The 17,528-nt window shown below is 34.7% G+C and overlaps 1 protein-coding gene and 1 long non-coding RNA gene across 2 annotated transcripts; both read left to right on the forward strand.

The window, feature by feature from the left end:
• Positions 1–1,304: 1,304 nt before the first annotated feature.
• Positions 1,305–11,788, forward strand: LOC106667826 (gamma-aminobutyric acid type B receptor subunit 1). The gene is made up of 16 exons (XM_014396026.2): positions 1,305–1,587; positions 4,998–5,132; positions 5,199–5,297; positions 5,354–5,488; positions 5,544–5,714; positions 5,773–5,989; positions 6,074–6,222; positions 6,357–6,489; positions 6,548–6,675; positions 6,727–6,868; positions 6,924–7,074; positions 7,130–7,370; positions 8,878–9,342; positions 9,588–9,725; positions 9,791–10,029; positions 10,835–11,788. Exons 1-16 carry the CDS (start codon positions 1,573–1,575, stop codon positions 10,845–10,847), a joined length of 2,571 nt encoding a protein of 856 aa, XP_014251512.1. The 5' UTR covers positions 1,305–1,572; the 3' UTR covers positions 10,848–11,788.
• Positions 11,789–12,727: 939 nt separating this feature from the next.
• LOC112127195 lies at positions 12,728–17,034 on the forward strand. The gene is made up of 2 exons (XR_002910456.1): positions 12,728–14,469; positions 16,357–17,034. It is a non-coding gene; the product is annotated as an uncharacterized LOC112127195 (long non-coding RNA).
• Positions 17,035–17,528: the final 494 nt, after the last annotated feature.

A 17,528-nucleotide genomic window follows, 5' to 3' on the forward strand; every position in this document is an offset into this window, starting at 1 on the left:
TTATGTGGGTAAACAGCTATTTTTGGTAAAAAGAAAAATTTGGTGTGCACACTGTTCAAGTGAGTTAATTTTTATTACTTTGACGTCAAAATAAAAAAATAATAATTGTAATTTAGTTTTTAAAGGGTATATATTTTTATAAAGAAAAATAAAAAAAATAATATTTCATTTTAAAAGTTGTGTTAATATTTTACTTGTATTTTTTAATTTGGTGGTCAAAGTTTTAATAATAATAATAATAATTTACCTTTCTTTATGGAACTATAAAACGAGAATCAAATTCCATTTTAAAATTAAGGTTTGTAGATTTGAGATAGATTTGTTATAGGATAAAAGGATTCTTTAAATTAAAAATAATAATTAATAAAATATATTGTCATTTTATGTGAAAATAAATTGTAATTAAAGATTCAAATTTAACAAACATTTGGTGTCGTATTTACTTTGGTTTAAATGAAATATAAAAGGTGCCTGATCGATAAATGAAATAATTGTTGTCAGGTTTGATCGTAAAAAACCTCTGGGACCTTGTTTTCGGTTTTCCGAATTCAGGGTTGGGCCCAAGAAAAAAGAAGAAGAGACATGCTATATCACATGTATAGGTTACATATAAAATAATTAAGAAAAGCACATGCAGTTCCAATTATATAATGCTTTACAACACATATAAACTCATAGGACAAATTACAAAACATCTTTATTTAAGTTTTCAATTGTCTAGTAACACATGAAATTCTTTTATAATAGTAATAGTATTAAATAATATACATCTTAGAAATAGAAGGGAAGATGACTTTCAAGTTAAAAGCTTTTTCTCAATGAAATAATTCCTGTCAGATTTTTTAAAATATGTGATTTAGTTCACTGTTTTTCGTGGTCCGCTTGACCAATTAATATCATTCAATTAATTGAAGTTTTTAGTTGAGCTAAAAAAGTCACGAGCGGGATTCGAACCCACGACCTTCGGCTTGATACGCCACTGCTCTACCACTTGAGCTATCGTGATTTCGATCCACTTCCCATCTCAACCCCACCTTTTGAATTTTCCCTACTTTTTGCTATTTTTCAAATGTCATTTAATCTATTTATTTCTCGGCGAAAAAAACACGGCCGAAGGTCGTGCGTTCGAATCCCGCCCGTGACACTGACTTTTTTATCTCAAGTAAAAACCTTAATTAATTGTATGTGATTTAGTATGATGATTTACAGATTTTTCTCGTCAAGTTGATATTTAGGTAGTGCAGAGCGCGAGTGGGTTTTATATTTTCATTCATCGTCAATTTGATAGGACAACAGTCCAGTCTGCCCTCTTTCGTCCAAGACTTGCGTACAAACATTGATTCGGCTGCCGTCGACGTGGATTGATCCCCCCAGTGCAGCCCGGCTCCCGGGCCAGGACTTATCTCGGTCTCGACCACCGGTGAAATAGAAAACTAGAAGTCGTCCATATTTCAACGAAGAAAAAGAAAGAAAATCGTGATTTCCGGTTTTTCAGGCGTACCCTAAGCTCAAGGGGAAAAAAGGCTGGCCTGCCTTGCGCAGTGCCGTCCCGTTTGATCAATAGTCGCCGAAATGATTATCTTCCAGGTACTCAACTATGTTTTCCTCCCTATCATATATTAGAAATAGTCGATTCTTAACTATTGGAAGTGTTTAACGATCTGCGCTTTCAATAATTTCTCCTTATTTCAAACACCTTATGATCCATTTTGAATATATTTGACATTCACAGAACTATACAAAAATCACCATTATAATTTTTTTTTTTTTTTTAAGTTCAAACCGGCTGCAATTACAATATAAAAAAACCTTGTCAGGTTCTATTTTTGATTAAAGATTTTCGCCGATGTCAATTATTCAGATGGTAACAACCAGCCGGCGTCCAGGTCATGGATCCAAGTTGCAAACCTTATTTTTAGGTTTATCGACTTTGAAAAAGTGTTGTTTTGCTGCCTACTAACGGAAAAGTTTTAATAAAAATCCAAACAAAAGTAACAACTGCAAGGAATTTTGCTAAAACCACTTACAAATTTCCATAGAAAATTTAAAATATAATGCTAAAGTGATAATTAACCTATGAATATTTATTGTTTTTACTAAAGTTTAATTTAAATGGAAAAAACTTATGATACAAATTGTGGCCGGTGACTACAAATTGGCCTTGTATTCTCCTGCTTATCTCTTACTGTACATTCTACTTTAGTCATCGTGTGCATTTAGTCAAAATATTTATCAAGATTATAAATTTTAAAAATATCTGCTATACGAATATATATTTAACGAATTTAACCTATGTATTTATCTAATCTTCCATTTTTTATAGTACATACCATGTTATAATATTGACTATATTCAGGGTGTTCGGCTACACGTGTTACAAACTTTGCCCGTAGATTGTTCATTCAAAATGGAACCAAAAAGTCCTAATTAACTATGGTCCGAATCTCAGCAGTTTCGGAGTTATTCCACTTTTTCAGATTTTTTAAGATTTCACGATCTTGCTTCCAATAAACAACGATAACTTCAAAACTAAAAGGTTTTGGACACATCTGTTGATACTATTGAAAACTACGTTAAATTTCCAATAAGATGTGGCCATTACTAAACCTGTAAACTTTGCGAAATAATTGTTTTAATAGAGAGAATTTTGAAAAAAAAAAAATTATGTTGAAAAACATACTATGGTGATTCTAAACTACTATTTTCAAACCTGGAGGCCAGCAAATTTCAGAAAACGTACTCCATTTAATATCCTTTTTAGTGGTGTAATTACTTTTTTCAAAGATTAAGAAATTGATTGAGGAAAGGAAAAAACCGTGGTTCTATATACAGGCAATTTTGAAATTGGTAAATATGCTTAAAGTATAGGTACAATGGCTTAATTCTCCTATTTATTTCTACTTTTTCAGTATGATTTTTAGAAACTACAATGTTGAATTTCTGGAACGATAATTCATGTAAATTTTAAAGCAATAAAAAATTTTACAAGTTCTTTTCAGATCCAGGCTAGATAGCGCTTTTTTTCAGCTTGCTCCCGTTAAGATTACAGGCTTTTACAATTATAAATAGTACAATATATTTTTTCAATTATAATACTCTACAATTTTTTTAGCGATATACAATCTTAGTGTAGCTGGCCTGATATCATCATAGCTATTTACAACCGTTAGCCTTCTTACCGAAAAGTCTGGAGTTACTCACGGCTTACTTTTTGGTTCTACACTTTTCTTAATATACAATACAATTCAGAATATATATCATCGTTTGGCTAGAACTGAACTGAATAACCTTTAACAGCAAAAAAAACTTTCAAACTTTCAGACTAAAAATCTTGAATCCTTCATGGTTCAAGTTCTTGGGTACACCATTGTTTGGATATACTGCATGTTCTGAACAGTATATGGAAACATGATTTGGCAAATTCTATTTCCTACGTCTATTGATATACAATATGACTAGGATAAGAACAACCAATAACAAATTTCAGAAAACGTACTCCATTTAATAACCTTTTTAGTGGTGTAATTACTTTTTTCAAAGATTAAGAAATTGATTGAGGAAAGAAAAAAACCGTGGCTCTATATATAGGCAATTTTGAAATTTGTAAATATGCTTAAAGTACAATGGCTTAATTCTCCTATTTATTTCTACTTTTTCAGTACGATTTTTAGAAACACTACAATGTTGAATTTCTGGAACGATAATTCATGTAAATTTTAAAGCAATAAAAAAATTTTACAAGTGCTTTTCAGATCCAGGCTAGATCGTCCTAATAGGGCTTTTTTCAGCTTGTACCCGTTAAGATTACACAGGCTTTTACAATTATAAATAGTACAATATGTTTTTTAAATTATAATATTTTACAATTTTTTTCACTTCACTTTGGTCATTTAGGTGGCAATTGTTATTACAATATATCTATTTATTTTATTATTATTTTTGCTTAACCCATTGATTTTTTTCAAAGTTTATATTATTAATAAATTTATTAAATTCTTTATTGTGCTTTTTAAATATTTCCTGAATTTTTGTAAGCCAGCTTTCTCCATGAGTTATTATTGATATCACGAGCTGTTTTCTCGAAGATTCATACAGTTCACTGTGCAGTATGACGAGCTCCTAAGTTTGTTCTCTTGTCGTGCAGTTGCATAATTAATTATCCTCCAGTTTAAGCCTGTAGAGATATTCCTTGTTTTTATCGTGATGCTCAATACATGGGCAGCTTATAGGAGTACGGAATGTGCTTTCCTCGATACAATCGTTGGAAAAAATCTTTTTATCGATTTGCATTCTCTTGCAGCCCTCCATATGTATTCCCAATCGTATAGGAAAGTAAAATGGTAAACAGGCTGGGACCAAGAATGTCCCCTATTGGGACTTCGGATTGGCCTGGCATCAGACTAATTGCCGCACCTTACTCTAAACCAGCGATCAGTTAAATAGGATATCAGGATAAAGTAGTAAGCATTGGACAGGAAGCACCAAAAAAATCCTGAAATATCTAGGAACGCACTAAACGGTTACTTTTTCTTCTCTAGAAGGTAGGAAATGATCCCAACAACTATAAAACTTTGCAGGTTATTAACGAAGAACAGGGTTTGGCAAATACTTAATTATGAGATGTCCTATGTTGTTTATTTCGTTCTGCTTACTCCTGAAATCCTATTTTATCATCGCAAAATGTAATTATTGACGTGTTATTTTAATTTTTTATTAACTTTGTGTCGGTTGAGCTTTGATTATACAAACTGTTCAAATCAGGCCAACCGAAGAACAAACTTTGCACAGCATTCAGACGTTTCCTGTACAAAACAAAATATGTAGTATTTGAAGATTTAATATCATTCCTGGTTGAAACATTTTTTTAAATCAGTTTTTGCGCTGACACCAGTTCTTATCGGTTCTGAGTATCTTTTAGGCTTTGTTTCATGGATTCTTGTTTAATTTCTTGAAAAGGTGAAAAGAATTTTGTATCACGTTATAAATTATAATTCTAGAGTATTCAGAAATGTACGGCGCTTCTTCTGGTCGTAAGCCACTGTATAGGAGTGATCATCGATGATGACGCCAACGTGCTTCACATCGGTGGGATCTTCCCAATCGCCGGAAAGGGTGGCTGGCAGGGAGGGCAGGTAAGTTATATTTAAAATAAAGTATATTGTAGACAAATGTCGGCTGTTCATCATGAATTGTTCTAGGCTTGTGAGCCGGCAGCAAACCTAGCTTTAGAAGATGTAAATAAAAACAACGATCTGCTGAGAGGCTTCACTTTGAAACTGCACTGGAATGACAGCGAGGTATTTTGTTTATTGTTCTTGTTTTTAGATCATTTTTTTAATTTATTAGTTGAAAGTGCGAACCGGGCCTTGGCGCTTCAGTGATGTACAACCTCCTTTACAACAAGCCGCAGAAGCTGATGCTACTCGCCGGGTGCAGCACGGTCTGCACGACTGTCGCAGAAGCTGCCAAGATGTGGAATCTTGTCGTCGTAGGTTGATTTTGATAAATATAAAAACAGATCTTTTAAAGAAACACTTGTTTAGTTGTGTTACGGTGCGAGTTCGCCTGCGCTATCGGACCGAGACCGTTTTCCGACTCTGTTCAGGACACATCCTTCAGCTACGGTTCATAATCCGACGAGGATAAAGCTGATGGAGAAGTTCGGCTGGTCGCGCGTCGCTATCCTCCAGCAAGCGGAAGAAGTCTTCATTTCCGTAAGTGCTTCAAGGACTTTCTAGCCGAAATATAGCTTTTATATTTTTCATTTTGAAGACGGTCGAAGACCTGGAAGCGAGATGTAAGGAAAAAGGGATCGAAATCGTAACGAGGCAGAGCTTTTTGAGCGATCCGAGCGACGCCGTCAGGAATCTACGGAGACAGGACGCACGCATAATCGTCGGACTTTTCTACGTCGTCGCCGCAAGGAAAGTACTGTGCGAAATGTACCATCAAGAACTTTACGGAAAATCCTACGTTTGGTTTTTCATCGGTATGACAAAATTTGACCTATATTTCTTTTTTAATGCGTCCCCAGTAAACAATAATCTTTAATAAAAGATATTTTAAATACTAGGCTGGTACGAAGATAATTGGTTCGAGGTCAATCTTGAAAAAGAAGGCATCACTTGTACCAAGGAACAGATGAGAACCGCAGCTGAAGGTCATATTACAACTGAAGCCTTGATGTGGAATCAGAATAAGCAGAAGACCATATCAGGGATGGTAAGTCGGTATTTGATTTGCCAAGTCTTAAAGTTTGTGCAAATATAAAAAATAGACTTTGGTATGACTTGGATGTCACAAAATTGAGTGCAACTCTGATATATGATTTTATTTGTGTTTTTTTACATGTGTAGACGACGGAAGAATTCAGAGTCAGGCTGAACGCTGTGTTAAAAAGTGCCAATTATGACATTGATAACATGAGGTATCCTGAGGGATACCAGGAAGCTCCTCTTGCCTACGACGCCGTCTGGTCAGTCGCCTTAGGTAAATCTTAAAAGTTAAAAATTCTCTTTGAACAATATCTCACAAATGGGCTCACCAGCTTTCAACAAGACGATGGAGAGACTTCACAGGCACGGGAAAACGCTAAAAAACTTTACATACACGGATAAGGAGATAGCGGACGAAATATACTCGGCAATCAATTCCACGCAGTTTTTAGGCGTTTCGGTAAGTAATTTAAAATAAAGGTGAAGGGAGGATATAAAGAATTTGTTTCAGGGGGTTGTCGCATTCAGCTCTCAGGGCGACAGGATCGCCTTGACGCAGATAGAACAAGTCATAGATGGAAATTATGTCAAACTCGGGTATTACGATACGCAGGCTGATAATTTGACATGGTTCAATAAAGAAAGATGGAGCGGTACGTTCATAAAAAATTAATGTCACACGTGTTTTCAACAATCAACAATTTACAGGTGGAAAAATACCTCAGGATAGGACCATAGTGAGAACAGTTTTGAGGACATTATCCCTTCCTTTGCTTATTTGCATGTGGACCGTGTCAAGTATTGGTATAGTCGGTGCGATCATTTTGATCTCTTTCAACGTTGTTTATAGATATAGAAGGTAATTGGATCAAAAAACTACGGAAAAACTGTTGTAATACGAACTTTTTTTTCAGAGTCATTATGTCATCGCATCCAGTCTGCAACACAATCATGTTAGTCGGCGTCATCATCTGTCTGTCGAGCGTTTACCTACTAGGGCTCGACGGCCAGTTTGTCTCACCCGAAGTTTACCCTATAATCTGCCAGGCCAGAGTGTGGCTTCTGTCCATCGGCTTCACCCTCGGTTATGGCGCGATGTTCAGCAAAGTTTGGCGGGTGCACAGGCTCACGACGAAAGCCAAGTCCGAGACAGTGGTAAGTACGAATCAGGTGCTATAATTGTTATGACAGTTCTTATTGTTGAAAAGACAATAGCAACCCCATTAAAAACTCCCCAAACGAACAAACCTGCCCAAACTTAACTTCTTTAATAATTTTGTACTCCAGTACCACTTTGTGGACAACTAATAAAATTATAATATTAAACCTTAAGTTTAAATTTTAAAATTGGAAGATTATCAGGGTTAGTTAATCTTCTAATCTAAAAAGCTGGAGTTCTTCATGGTAAAGTTTTTAGACCTACATTATTCTTAACGTAACAACATAATTTAGACAGTGAACTTTGACAGGCAAATGTCGGCATATGTATTTACAACCTTTAAGCTTCTTTAAAAAAACTGGATTTCTTCAGGGATCTATTATCAGTCCTATACTATTATTGATGGACAGTCTAATTTTCACATTATCTTCTAACAACATTTGGCTATGGCAGACGTCACCATGTCTATTTACAATTTGTAAGCTTCTAACTTAAAACGCTGGAGTTCTTCGTGGTTTAGTTTTCAGTCCTACACTATTCTACATATAGAACACTATTTGCCGTATTAATAATTATATATGTTAATAATATTATATAATATTATCGCAATAGTGCTTGCATATTTTATATAGATCTTTAACTACTAATCTGTACTTCCTCATGGTTTGATTGTTAGTCCTACACTTATATTAATATACAATCCAATATGAAGTATTCGGGTTTTACGCATCTCTGGTATCTATTTCAGATGTTTTCCACAGTCATTACATTAGCGATCTACTATCTTAGTGTACTAGGCCTGATGTCATCCTATTTACAACCGTTAGCCTTCTTACCGAAAAATCTGGAGTTACTCACGGTTTACTTTTCGGTCCTACACTTTTCTTAATGTACAATATAATTCAGAATATATGTCACCATTTGGCTAGAACTGAACTGAATAAACTTTAACTATCAGCCTAAAAATTAGGAATCCTTCATGGTTCAGTTCTTGGGTGCACCATTGTCTGGATATACTGCATGTTCTGAACAGTATATAGGAACACGATTTGACAAACGCTATTTCCCCCGTCTATTGATATACAATATGGCTAGGATAAGCACAATCAACAATTTTTAGTTGAAGGGACTGATGTTAGTTAGCCCATTTACGACTTTTAAGATTCTAGCCTAAATATTTAGAGGTCTTCATGGTTCAGTTATATAACCCACGATGGTTTCAATATACCACATGATTTAAACGGCTCGAATGGTCGATGTCATCATAAACCTAGTAAGCTGAATTGTACCAAGGCTCAGTTTTTTACTTTTAGTCTGGCGTATAGATACAGAACGGTTTGACATACGAATTCTTAAATTCTATTAGTTGAGATTACCGACTTCATATTTTTATTTTTTTTATCTTCTTAGTAATTTCAATAAATGTACCATGATATGTTGTAAAAATGTAATCGTCCTTTGACATTTAATTTTGATTGTTTTAATCGACATTTTCCTCTGTAGAAAAAGGTCCAACCTTGGAAGCTATACACGATGGTGGCCGGTCTTCTCGCCGTCGATTTCTTCATTCTATTCTTCTGGCAGCTGTACGACCCACTTCAAAGGACAATAGAGATATTCCCCCTCGAGCTTCCAGCCTCGATGGACGACGACATCAAGATCAGACCGGAGCTGGAACACTGCGAAAGCGCCAACAATAACGTTTGGCTCGGGCTGATGTACGGTTACAAAGGGCTCGTGCTCGTCTTCGGCCTCTTCCTCGCTTATGAGACTCGAAGCATAAAAGTGAAGCAGATCAACGACTCCCGCTACGTCGGCATGTCTATTTACAACGTCGTCGTCCTCTGCCTCATCACAGCTCCGGTCACAATGGTCATAGCTTCACAACAAGACGCAAGTTTCACTTTCGTCTCACTCGCTTTGATATTCTGCTGCTTCTTGTCCATGGCTTTAATCTTCGTACCTAAGGTATCACTCAATAAATATGTATTAGCATCAAAGATGGACAATTTCAACAATATCGTGATATAAAAATTATCAGTGTGTTCAGAATACGTGTTTAAATTTCTCTCCTTTGATGTGTTTAATATCATCGTGTTGATATTGGTCATGTTTTGAGCCCATACGTTAATATTGTACGTGTGTGCTTTTCTTTTGATAAATTTATACTATGAGAGTGTATGTTGAAGAGCTTGTATGTTTTTCTTCGTTAGGTGATAGAGGTGATCAGGCATCCTAGGGACAAAGCTGAATCCAAATACAACCCGGACGTCGGCGTGTCCAAGGAGGACGAAGACAGGTATCAGAAACTGCTCGCTGAGAACGAAGAACTGCAGAAACTCATAAGTGCCGTGAGTCTCCATAACACATTATGCTGTTCTCATTATTTTCATTGTCCTCACCACCCTGTTCGCAGAAAGAGGAGAGGATACGCCTTCTTAAGCAAAGGCTGGCCGAGAGAGACGCCCTGAAAGGAGGAGACGGGAAGACAGGGATCGGGACCGACCAGACAAACTTGCTCACGGTAAACAAAGATATCATCGTTGCCGACTACATAACTGGAGAAGGAACTTCGGATTCCGCTTACGGAGCCGGGGTCTCAATTTATACCCGTTCCTCCCGGGCGAGCGCTTCCGATTTAGAATTCTCCGACTCGTATCTTTAAACAAATATGCAAATTTATGACTTAAAAAAAACACACACACATGAGAAAAAAAGCACCCTTTTAAAATTTTTGGTATAAAATTAATTTGCAGTAACATGAGCCTTAACCAAGACTGAAGATGCCACTCAGTTTCACATTCACGATTATTGCACAAAAAATTATGTACTAATTAAAATGGTTCAAAAAAGAACGAATGATTCAAATAAAAGTAAAGAAAAAACTAATAATCTTCCATTTTTAATTTTAACAATATTTAAATAAACTCCTTACAAGGGGGTGGAGATAATGTGCTCATCCAAGTGCCCTCTTTTCTCTATAAAAAAATTATATATATTTTTTCATGTCTAGACCAAAGAATTTAGTTATCCATTTTAAAAAGAAACGCCCTAAACCTCTCAAGAATAAGAGACCAAAAAAAATTAAGACAAAATCTATATATTTAAAAATAGAGATTTCAAGTATTATACGAGTTTTGACAGTATTTTCATAACAATTTCATAAAAGGCAATGTGAATTAAATAAATAGTAAATTATCAAGATTGCCAGATAAAACCGGACAATCAGAAAAGTAGTGTAAATAAATGTCAATTAAGGGAAAAAAAGTAACAGAAATTATTCAATAAACAATTTGTTTCATAATGCTTTAGAATAAAACTGAGAAGAATTGCATTGCAGAGCTTTTGTCGTAGTCAAAAATAAGAAAGCTCGAATAATTGACTCATATGTAGTAATTAGAATAAGATTAAAAAATAAATATTATTTTATTTAGTAGTTTCCTTAACTTTTAAGTTTTAGGTTATGGCTTTGAAGTTATGTTGCTATAGTGTTTGTAGTTTTTTATTTACCAGGAGCTTAAAATATCTTAGATTAGATTTCTTTTGTAGTGTTTTTGTTTTGTTGGATCGATTTTGTTCTAGAGCTTCTTGTTGTAATTGTATATTTTCAGGCCCCTTGGTAGATTTCCAATTGAATCTTTCTTTGTTTCGCCAGTTTATTTCAGATTGTTAAGTTTCGAACGTCCGGCTTGTACGTGTCATTTCCACCCTATTTTTTATGTTGTATTTCTGAATAAAATTAAGACTTCGTATATTATGCCATATGCTGGTTTATTCTTTATCAACAGCCCTAATAGGTTTTTGCTCAAACATTTGTTTATATTTGATTTATGTACAATGATTAGTTTTGCCCCCATGGAACATTTGTTGATGTTGCACATTGTGTGTATTTAAATACGCGCTAGGAACATCTTTCATCGCCAATTTAAGCTTTTTTTATCACTTTCTTTTTACGTGGAAAGTATTTGACTATTGTTATTCTGTATAAAACATCAGATTTGAACATTTAACATGCATTTGAACGTGCATTTGAACATTTACAGGGTCTTGTCGACATCAGTTGAATCAACATGTGCTATTTTTTCCCCAATCATTTAGGCCTGGTTGAAAATATTAATTATTTCTTATTTCTTTTTGTATTGAATGTCTTTAGATTCTACGTACCTTTTCATACATGGCAGACTCATTTTCGATATCAGTTTATGCTTCTCGAATTTTTTGTACAATCATGCCTTTTAGAAAACTTTATTGTTGATGTAGAATTACTTTTTAGATAGATGTACTTTTTGGAAGGGTTCGCCGGTTTTTAACGAGACAAATGGTCTTTACTTAAACATTTCGTTTGTGCTTGATATGATTTTGACTATTTATTTATTTTTATTTTTTTGACTGGGGCTTCCGACATCTAGGTCATTTCCAGCCCCCAACTATGTCTATATTCTATTTACCCTTTCAAACACAACATTCATACAAATAAATACATTGATACACATAAATACATTCATACAATACACTCGTACAGTTTGGTCGGTGGAGTACTTGATATTCCTCCACCGACCCTATATTCAAACTAACCTAGATTTGGGTCGATGGAGTACTATTATAAATATTCCGCCATCGACCCCGAACACACACTCTTACGCTCTCATCGTTCGAGGGATGATGATGACGTTAGATTTCACCTTCACCCCTTGCCATTCACGCTAATAAATACATGCACTCAGACAAAACATATAGACACAACACATAAGACATACTGTATACAATAAAAAAAAAATTTCCCCTAAAAAATGGAACAGGGGACTCTGAAACTCGCTACCGTGTTCGAGAATTCTTCTTAAGTCCGGCGGCATGCCTACACGCTCTCTGTATGGAGGCATGACACGCCTCTATTACATCGAGCAACCTTTCTCTGCATAAGGGGCACCTGCGCGGGCTTTGGCCCAAAAGCAGGTGCCCATGTGTCAACCGCGTATGGCCAATCCTCAGTCGGGTGAGGACGATCCCTCGTCTCCTGCTCAGATTCTCTGAGGGCCATCTACCGGTCGTGCTCTTGACTCGCAAGAGCCTCTTCGACGACCCCGCCCACTGACTCTGCCATCTTTCTTTTATCAAATTTTTACTGCGTGTTTAGCGTCAGGGGGGCTGATCGCGATGGTCCTATCTGGAGGGTGGGACGTACCGGCTTTCGCCGCCTCGTCCGCACGTTCGTTACCCTCCAGGCCGACGTGTCCGGGAATCCAGACAACAACCACCGTTTTTCCGAGAGGCTCGATCACCGCGTATTTCTCTAACAAGAGCACGACGAGAGGGTCTACAGAGAACCTGTCGCGTATACCCCAGACAGCGCTCAGAGAGTCGGTACATATGAGGAAGGCTGAGCCCGCCTCGAGAGCGTGCCAAATCGCATACAGCTCTGCCGTGTATACCCTGCAATGAGGGGGCAACGGCCAGGAGGTGCCACTCCCTCGCTATACACAGCACACGCCACACCATCGCCGGTCTTGTACCCGTCTGTAAAGATTTTGACTATTATTTTCGTATTGTTTGTATCTATAGAGCTTTTCTTTGGATAGTACATGTAATTAAAGGCCTAGGGCCATCTTTTGTAACATCAGGCGAAATGAAGGTCTTTATGCTTGCTTGATCACCTGAATTATATAAGGTGTTATTCAATTATTGTTTGTATAGAACTCTCAGGTTGTACGTACATTTGTACATTTACGACAGTTGAATTCCACCTTGATCTTTTAAACTTACATTTGCATATCATACTCCGCATAATATACAGATTGTTTTTCCAGGATTTTGGTTCAATGATTTGAGCCTACAGTGCTAATTTTTGTATTGTACGTGCTGCCGACGGTTTCATGCCCATCAACTGGCCTCGGTTTTTGCTTAATAATTTCTTAATCGATAATTTATTTATTATGATTTGTCTTTTGTACATTTCTTGAAATTGTGCAATTTCGATATGTGCAACACATGCTAGGACTTTATTTTCTTACAAGAGGAGAATTTAAGCTTCTTGATCGATTAGAATTTACGTGAAGGGTATTTATCATTTTTTGTTCAAAGAACTTCAGATGGTCCGTTCATTTATACATTTTCAGGGTGTTGATATAAATTGAACGTTTTTTCGTTATACGTATATTTGAATGCATGCCAGACTCCATGTTCTTTATCAGTTTATGTCTATTGGATTTTTATCCACTTCTGCTATAGAACTATTTTTGGATTGTAGTGCATTTCAAAATATGCGAGGTTAATCCCTTTCAACTAGCTTGATAAGATTTTGCTTAAATATTTGGTTCATGTTTGATATGTCATGTCTATTATTTATTATTGCTTGTCACTATAGAACATTTCATTGTTGTACGTGCAATGAAAGGTATAGTCAGTATAATACTTCAGATTGTATATTTTCAGGGTCTTATTAACATCAGTTCAACTTAGACCTGGTTTTTTTTCTCAATTAGGTCTGATTGAAAAGTACTTTTTGTAATGCTGGGCTTTTTTAGATTGTAAGTACATTTGTTTATGATAGACTCCTTGTTTTATATAGTTTATGCTTCTTAGATTTTTATATGCGAGTCTTTATGAAAATCTTATTTGTACTGTACTACCTTTAGATTGTATTGGCTTTTGCATATAATGCAAGTGGTACATTTTGGTAAAATTTAGGCTCTCAGGGTTTTAATTTTTTTCTGTTTTTTACTCTCGATTTTGGGTTTGATTTAATTTCACCTTGGTCTTTCTTGATTATCCGACTTGTGATGTCTCTCATAATGATTTATCGATCTTACCAAGGACAAATAACGTTAACTTTCTAATTGTTCAGTGGTTATTTTGTTTTTAGTTCCCTGGGTGGCCAGAATCAAAATTAGGTCTTGTAATGTAACCGAATGGTTTCTTTTGCTCCTTGCACTTACTTAGGTCCTTATTTTGAAGGATTTTTCGTTTTGATCAAACTACAACCTTACAATTTTGTTTCTGTTGGTTTTCTTTCACGTTTTGTCAAGGCTGGTCATTACAACAGTCCAAATCGTGCATAAGCCATGTTTGCAAGAGGATTATGATTAATTTTTAAAGTTGGTAAGCAAATTTTCTTTTCTAATTTAAACTGTGCACTGCTTCAAAACAAAAAAGAGAAGAAATTAAACTTTGCACGTTGCTTTTAGTAAAACTAGACGTATTTGCTATTTTAATTTAGACAAAAATAAAACTTAATTTTGAGCTTTTTATTCAAAATGAATCGCCGATAATTATCAAACTAGGTAATGTTTTTATATGAACTTTTCTACAACATTCACGCTGGAACAACATTATCTACAAAAATATTATTTAAAATATAACATTTTTAGAAAAATCCAGTAAAATTTTTATCGATAAGTGATAAGAATTAAGAAGAATGTGTAAATAAAATTAAATTAAACAAATACAGACCTACCTAGAATTGTTCATTGCACGAGTAGTAGTTAAAACTGTTACAATGACAATAACATATATTTAAAAAATACTAAATAAATTATATTGAAAACTGTTGATTATTAAAACAAGATTTTTCATAAAAAAGGCGAGAACAACCCAGCTTAAATAATTAATTATTTAATTTTTCTTCGCTATAAAACAATAGAAATTTGCGTGTGCCAAAATGTAAAATGACAATATGCAAACAAGAGTTTGTTTTAAACCTTCATACAATGTACGATTAATTAATTAATTATACTAGCCAAATTATTTGAACAGAATGGCCCAGGTCAGAAGTTGTAAGATGGGCGTTAAATCGATCTGCCGTCACGTGGGTTCGCACCGACTCGCTTTTACAACCTACTAAAGTAGAGGCGAAAAGAAAAAATAATACTCGTTTGACGTTGAACTTAAAAATATAAAGAACAGTTTAAATTTAAAGATAAAACATTTATAGTAACAATAGTAAAATTATATAGACTTGAATAACACTTTTCCCATGGGTACGATATAATTTCAAGACCATTCTTTTGAATATTCTTTAAAAACAGAATCAATTTGATATTCCATTTTTTCGAATAATTACAAAAAATAATTTGATTGAAACGACAATTTAAAATTTGTTCCAAACTATTTTGGTCCGCCTATCCTCGCTGTGTTGGGCTCTTTACAGATTGAAGATGGAGAACCACGTCTGATATAGTTATCCAGAGCTTGGACAGGCGGACCGAAATGTTATACCTGTAACAGTTAAAAATTTTTGACATTGAGCTGTTATCAATGCTAAGAGATTTAACAAATCAATTTTTTACATCAAAGTTCTTGTTTTGCAATTGGAAAACAGTTTATTTTGAAAAAAAGCTATCGGTTAAAAACTAAAGCCAAGCATGAAAAGGAAGAATGCTTCGAGCATGTTTATAATTGTATTAAATTAGCATGAATCTCAGTTTTTTGTTTTGTTTTTTTTAGATGAAAATGAACTTTGGTGTCAAAATTGTAAAAAGGGAAGGGAGCTATACATAAACAATTGTTATTCAAATATAAACAATTTAAGGATTTCCTCTCTGTGTAGTGACTTCATGTTTTTAGTTTATTGACGTAACTTTCGTAAAATCTCGTTACGACAGGGAGGAACCCGTTGTCCGTAAATATTTCTCGATGTTCACCAATCTCATCAATGTATAAAATGCATGTATGTTTGTAATATGCTCCCAAAACTATGTTTGCAATTTGATAATATAAAAAAAAATAACAAAACAAAAAAGTTGTAACGAGATTTTACAAAAAAAAAAATTAACAATGTTCCTTTATTTTATTTTTTGTATCTGGATATAAGATCCGTCCTGGAATAGTATAATTGTAATTGCATATTTTTGGGAGACATAATCTCTTTTTACCTGGATTGTAAAACTTTTCGAAAAGTCGACTCGGTGTAAAACAACGGGCGGATCTTTTATCGCATTCTCGAAAATAAAATTTGAAACGTTTTAACAAGTTGTTTTCTTTTGACAGGACGGCCATTATGAGGATGCGCAGCTCTGAACGTTTTAATTTTCTAAAAAAGGGTTGATTCTTGTTTTAAAAAGAAAAATATTTAGACTATTTGATTTTATTAAAAAACTGCCAAATCTTAGTCAATTTGTATTAAAAAAAATTCAAACAAAAATGTTTATTATGTAGGAATTTACCATTTATTCATCTCTTTTTTGGAACAAAATGTGTCAAAATAGTATGGGCCAGTTTAATAAATAAAATGACAATCGCTGTGATAGGATTCGTATATATAATAATAAAATTACTTTAATATTCAACTTTAAAACTCACAATATCACGTCTTATCACGATTTCTTTCTTCAGATCTTATAGATATAGTTAAACATTTTCGGGGTATTTTCAAACAGTATAAACAAAATTGTCAAATTGAACGACAAAATTGCTGTGATAATTTCATGTGTTGATATGTTTGCGCTTTAACCTATTTTAATCCTGTATGTTTACCATTGTTTGTTGAAGTTTGCATTGTCTTGTTGCACGTTCGAACCGTCACCGGATCGAATAGTTCACGCTGTGGACTAAGTTACCATATAATGTACAAGTTGGTTAGATATGAGTTTAAAAGAACAAAGATAAACTATGTTATTAGATGTGTTACTATATAGTTACAAAAATTAATAAATGTGTTTGTTTAGCTACATGTTTTTTATTGCCTTACATATTTCTCTATACTTCATTTAAGTATATATTTTATTACAGAATATGGTTCAAACTATTTTATGTTGCTCACTGTCTCTTCCCTATACCATTACTCCCATTTCACTCCCTCTCTCTCTCCCTCTCTCTCTCTCTCTCTCTCTCTCTCTCTCTCTCTCTCTCTCTCTCTCTCTCTCTCTCTGTTTCTATCTCTACCTATCTATCTAAGTCTGACTGTCTCCATCTATCACTCTATCTCTCTCTAAAAAAAATATATATATTTTTTTAGCTCTCTCTCTCACTCTCTCTCTTTCTATCGCTACCTATCTATCTAACTATATATCCATCTCTCACTCTCTCTCTCTCTCTCTCTCTTTTCGTTCTTTCTCTTTCTCTCGCTCTCTCTTTTCGTTCTTTCTCTCTCTCTCTCTTTTCGTTCTTTCTCTCTCTCTCCCCCTCTATCTTCTCTCTCCCTCTCTCTCGCTCTCTCTCTC

Source organism: Cimex lectularius, unplaced genomic scaffold, assembly GCF_000648675.2.
Source record: "Cimex lectularius strain Harlan isolate CLEC.00 unplaced genomic scaffold, Clec_2.1 scaffold95, whole genome shotgun sequence".
In the NCBI taxonomy this organism is placed as follows: domain Eukaryota; kingdom Metazoa; phylum Arthropoda; class Insecta; order Hemiptera; family Cimicidae; genus Cimex; species Cimex lectularius.

Coding starts and splice junctions, on each gene's coding strand:
- LOC106667826 (XM_014396026.2), top strand. Junction 6,223..6,356: donor AGAAGACCATATCAGGGATG/GTAAGTCGGTAT, acceptor TTACATGTGTAG/ACGACGGAAGAATTCAGAGT. Junction 7,075..7,129: donor GTTGTTTATAGATATAGAAG/GTAATTGGATCA, acceptor CTTTTTTTTCAG/AGTCATTATGTCATCGCATC.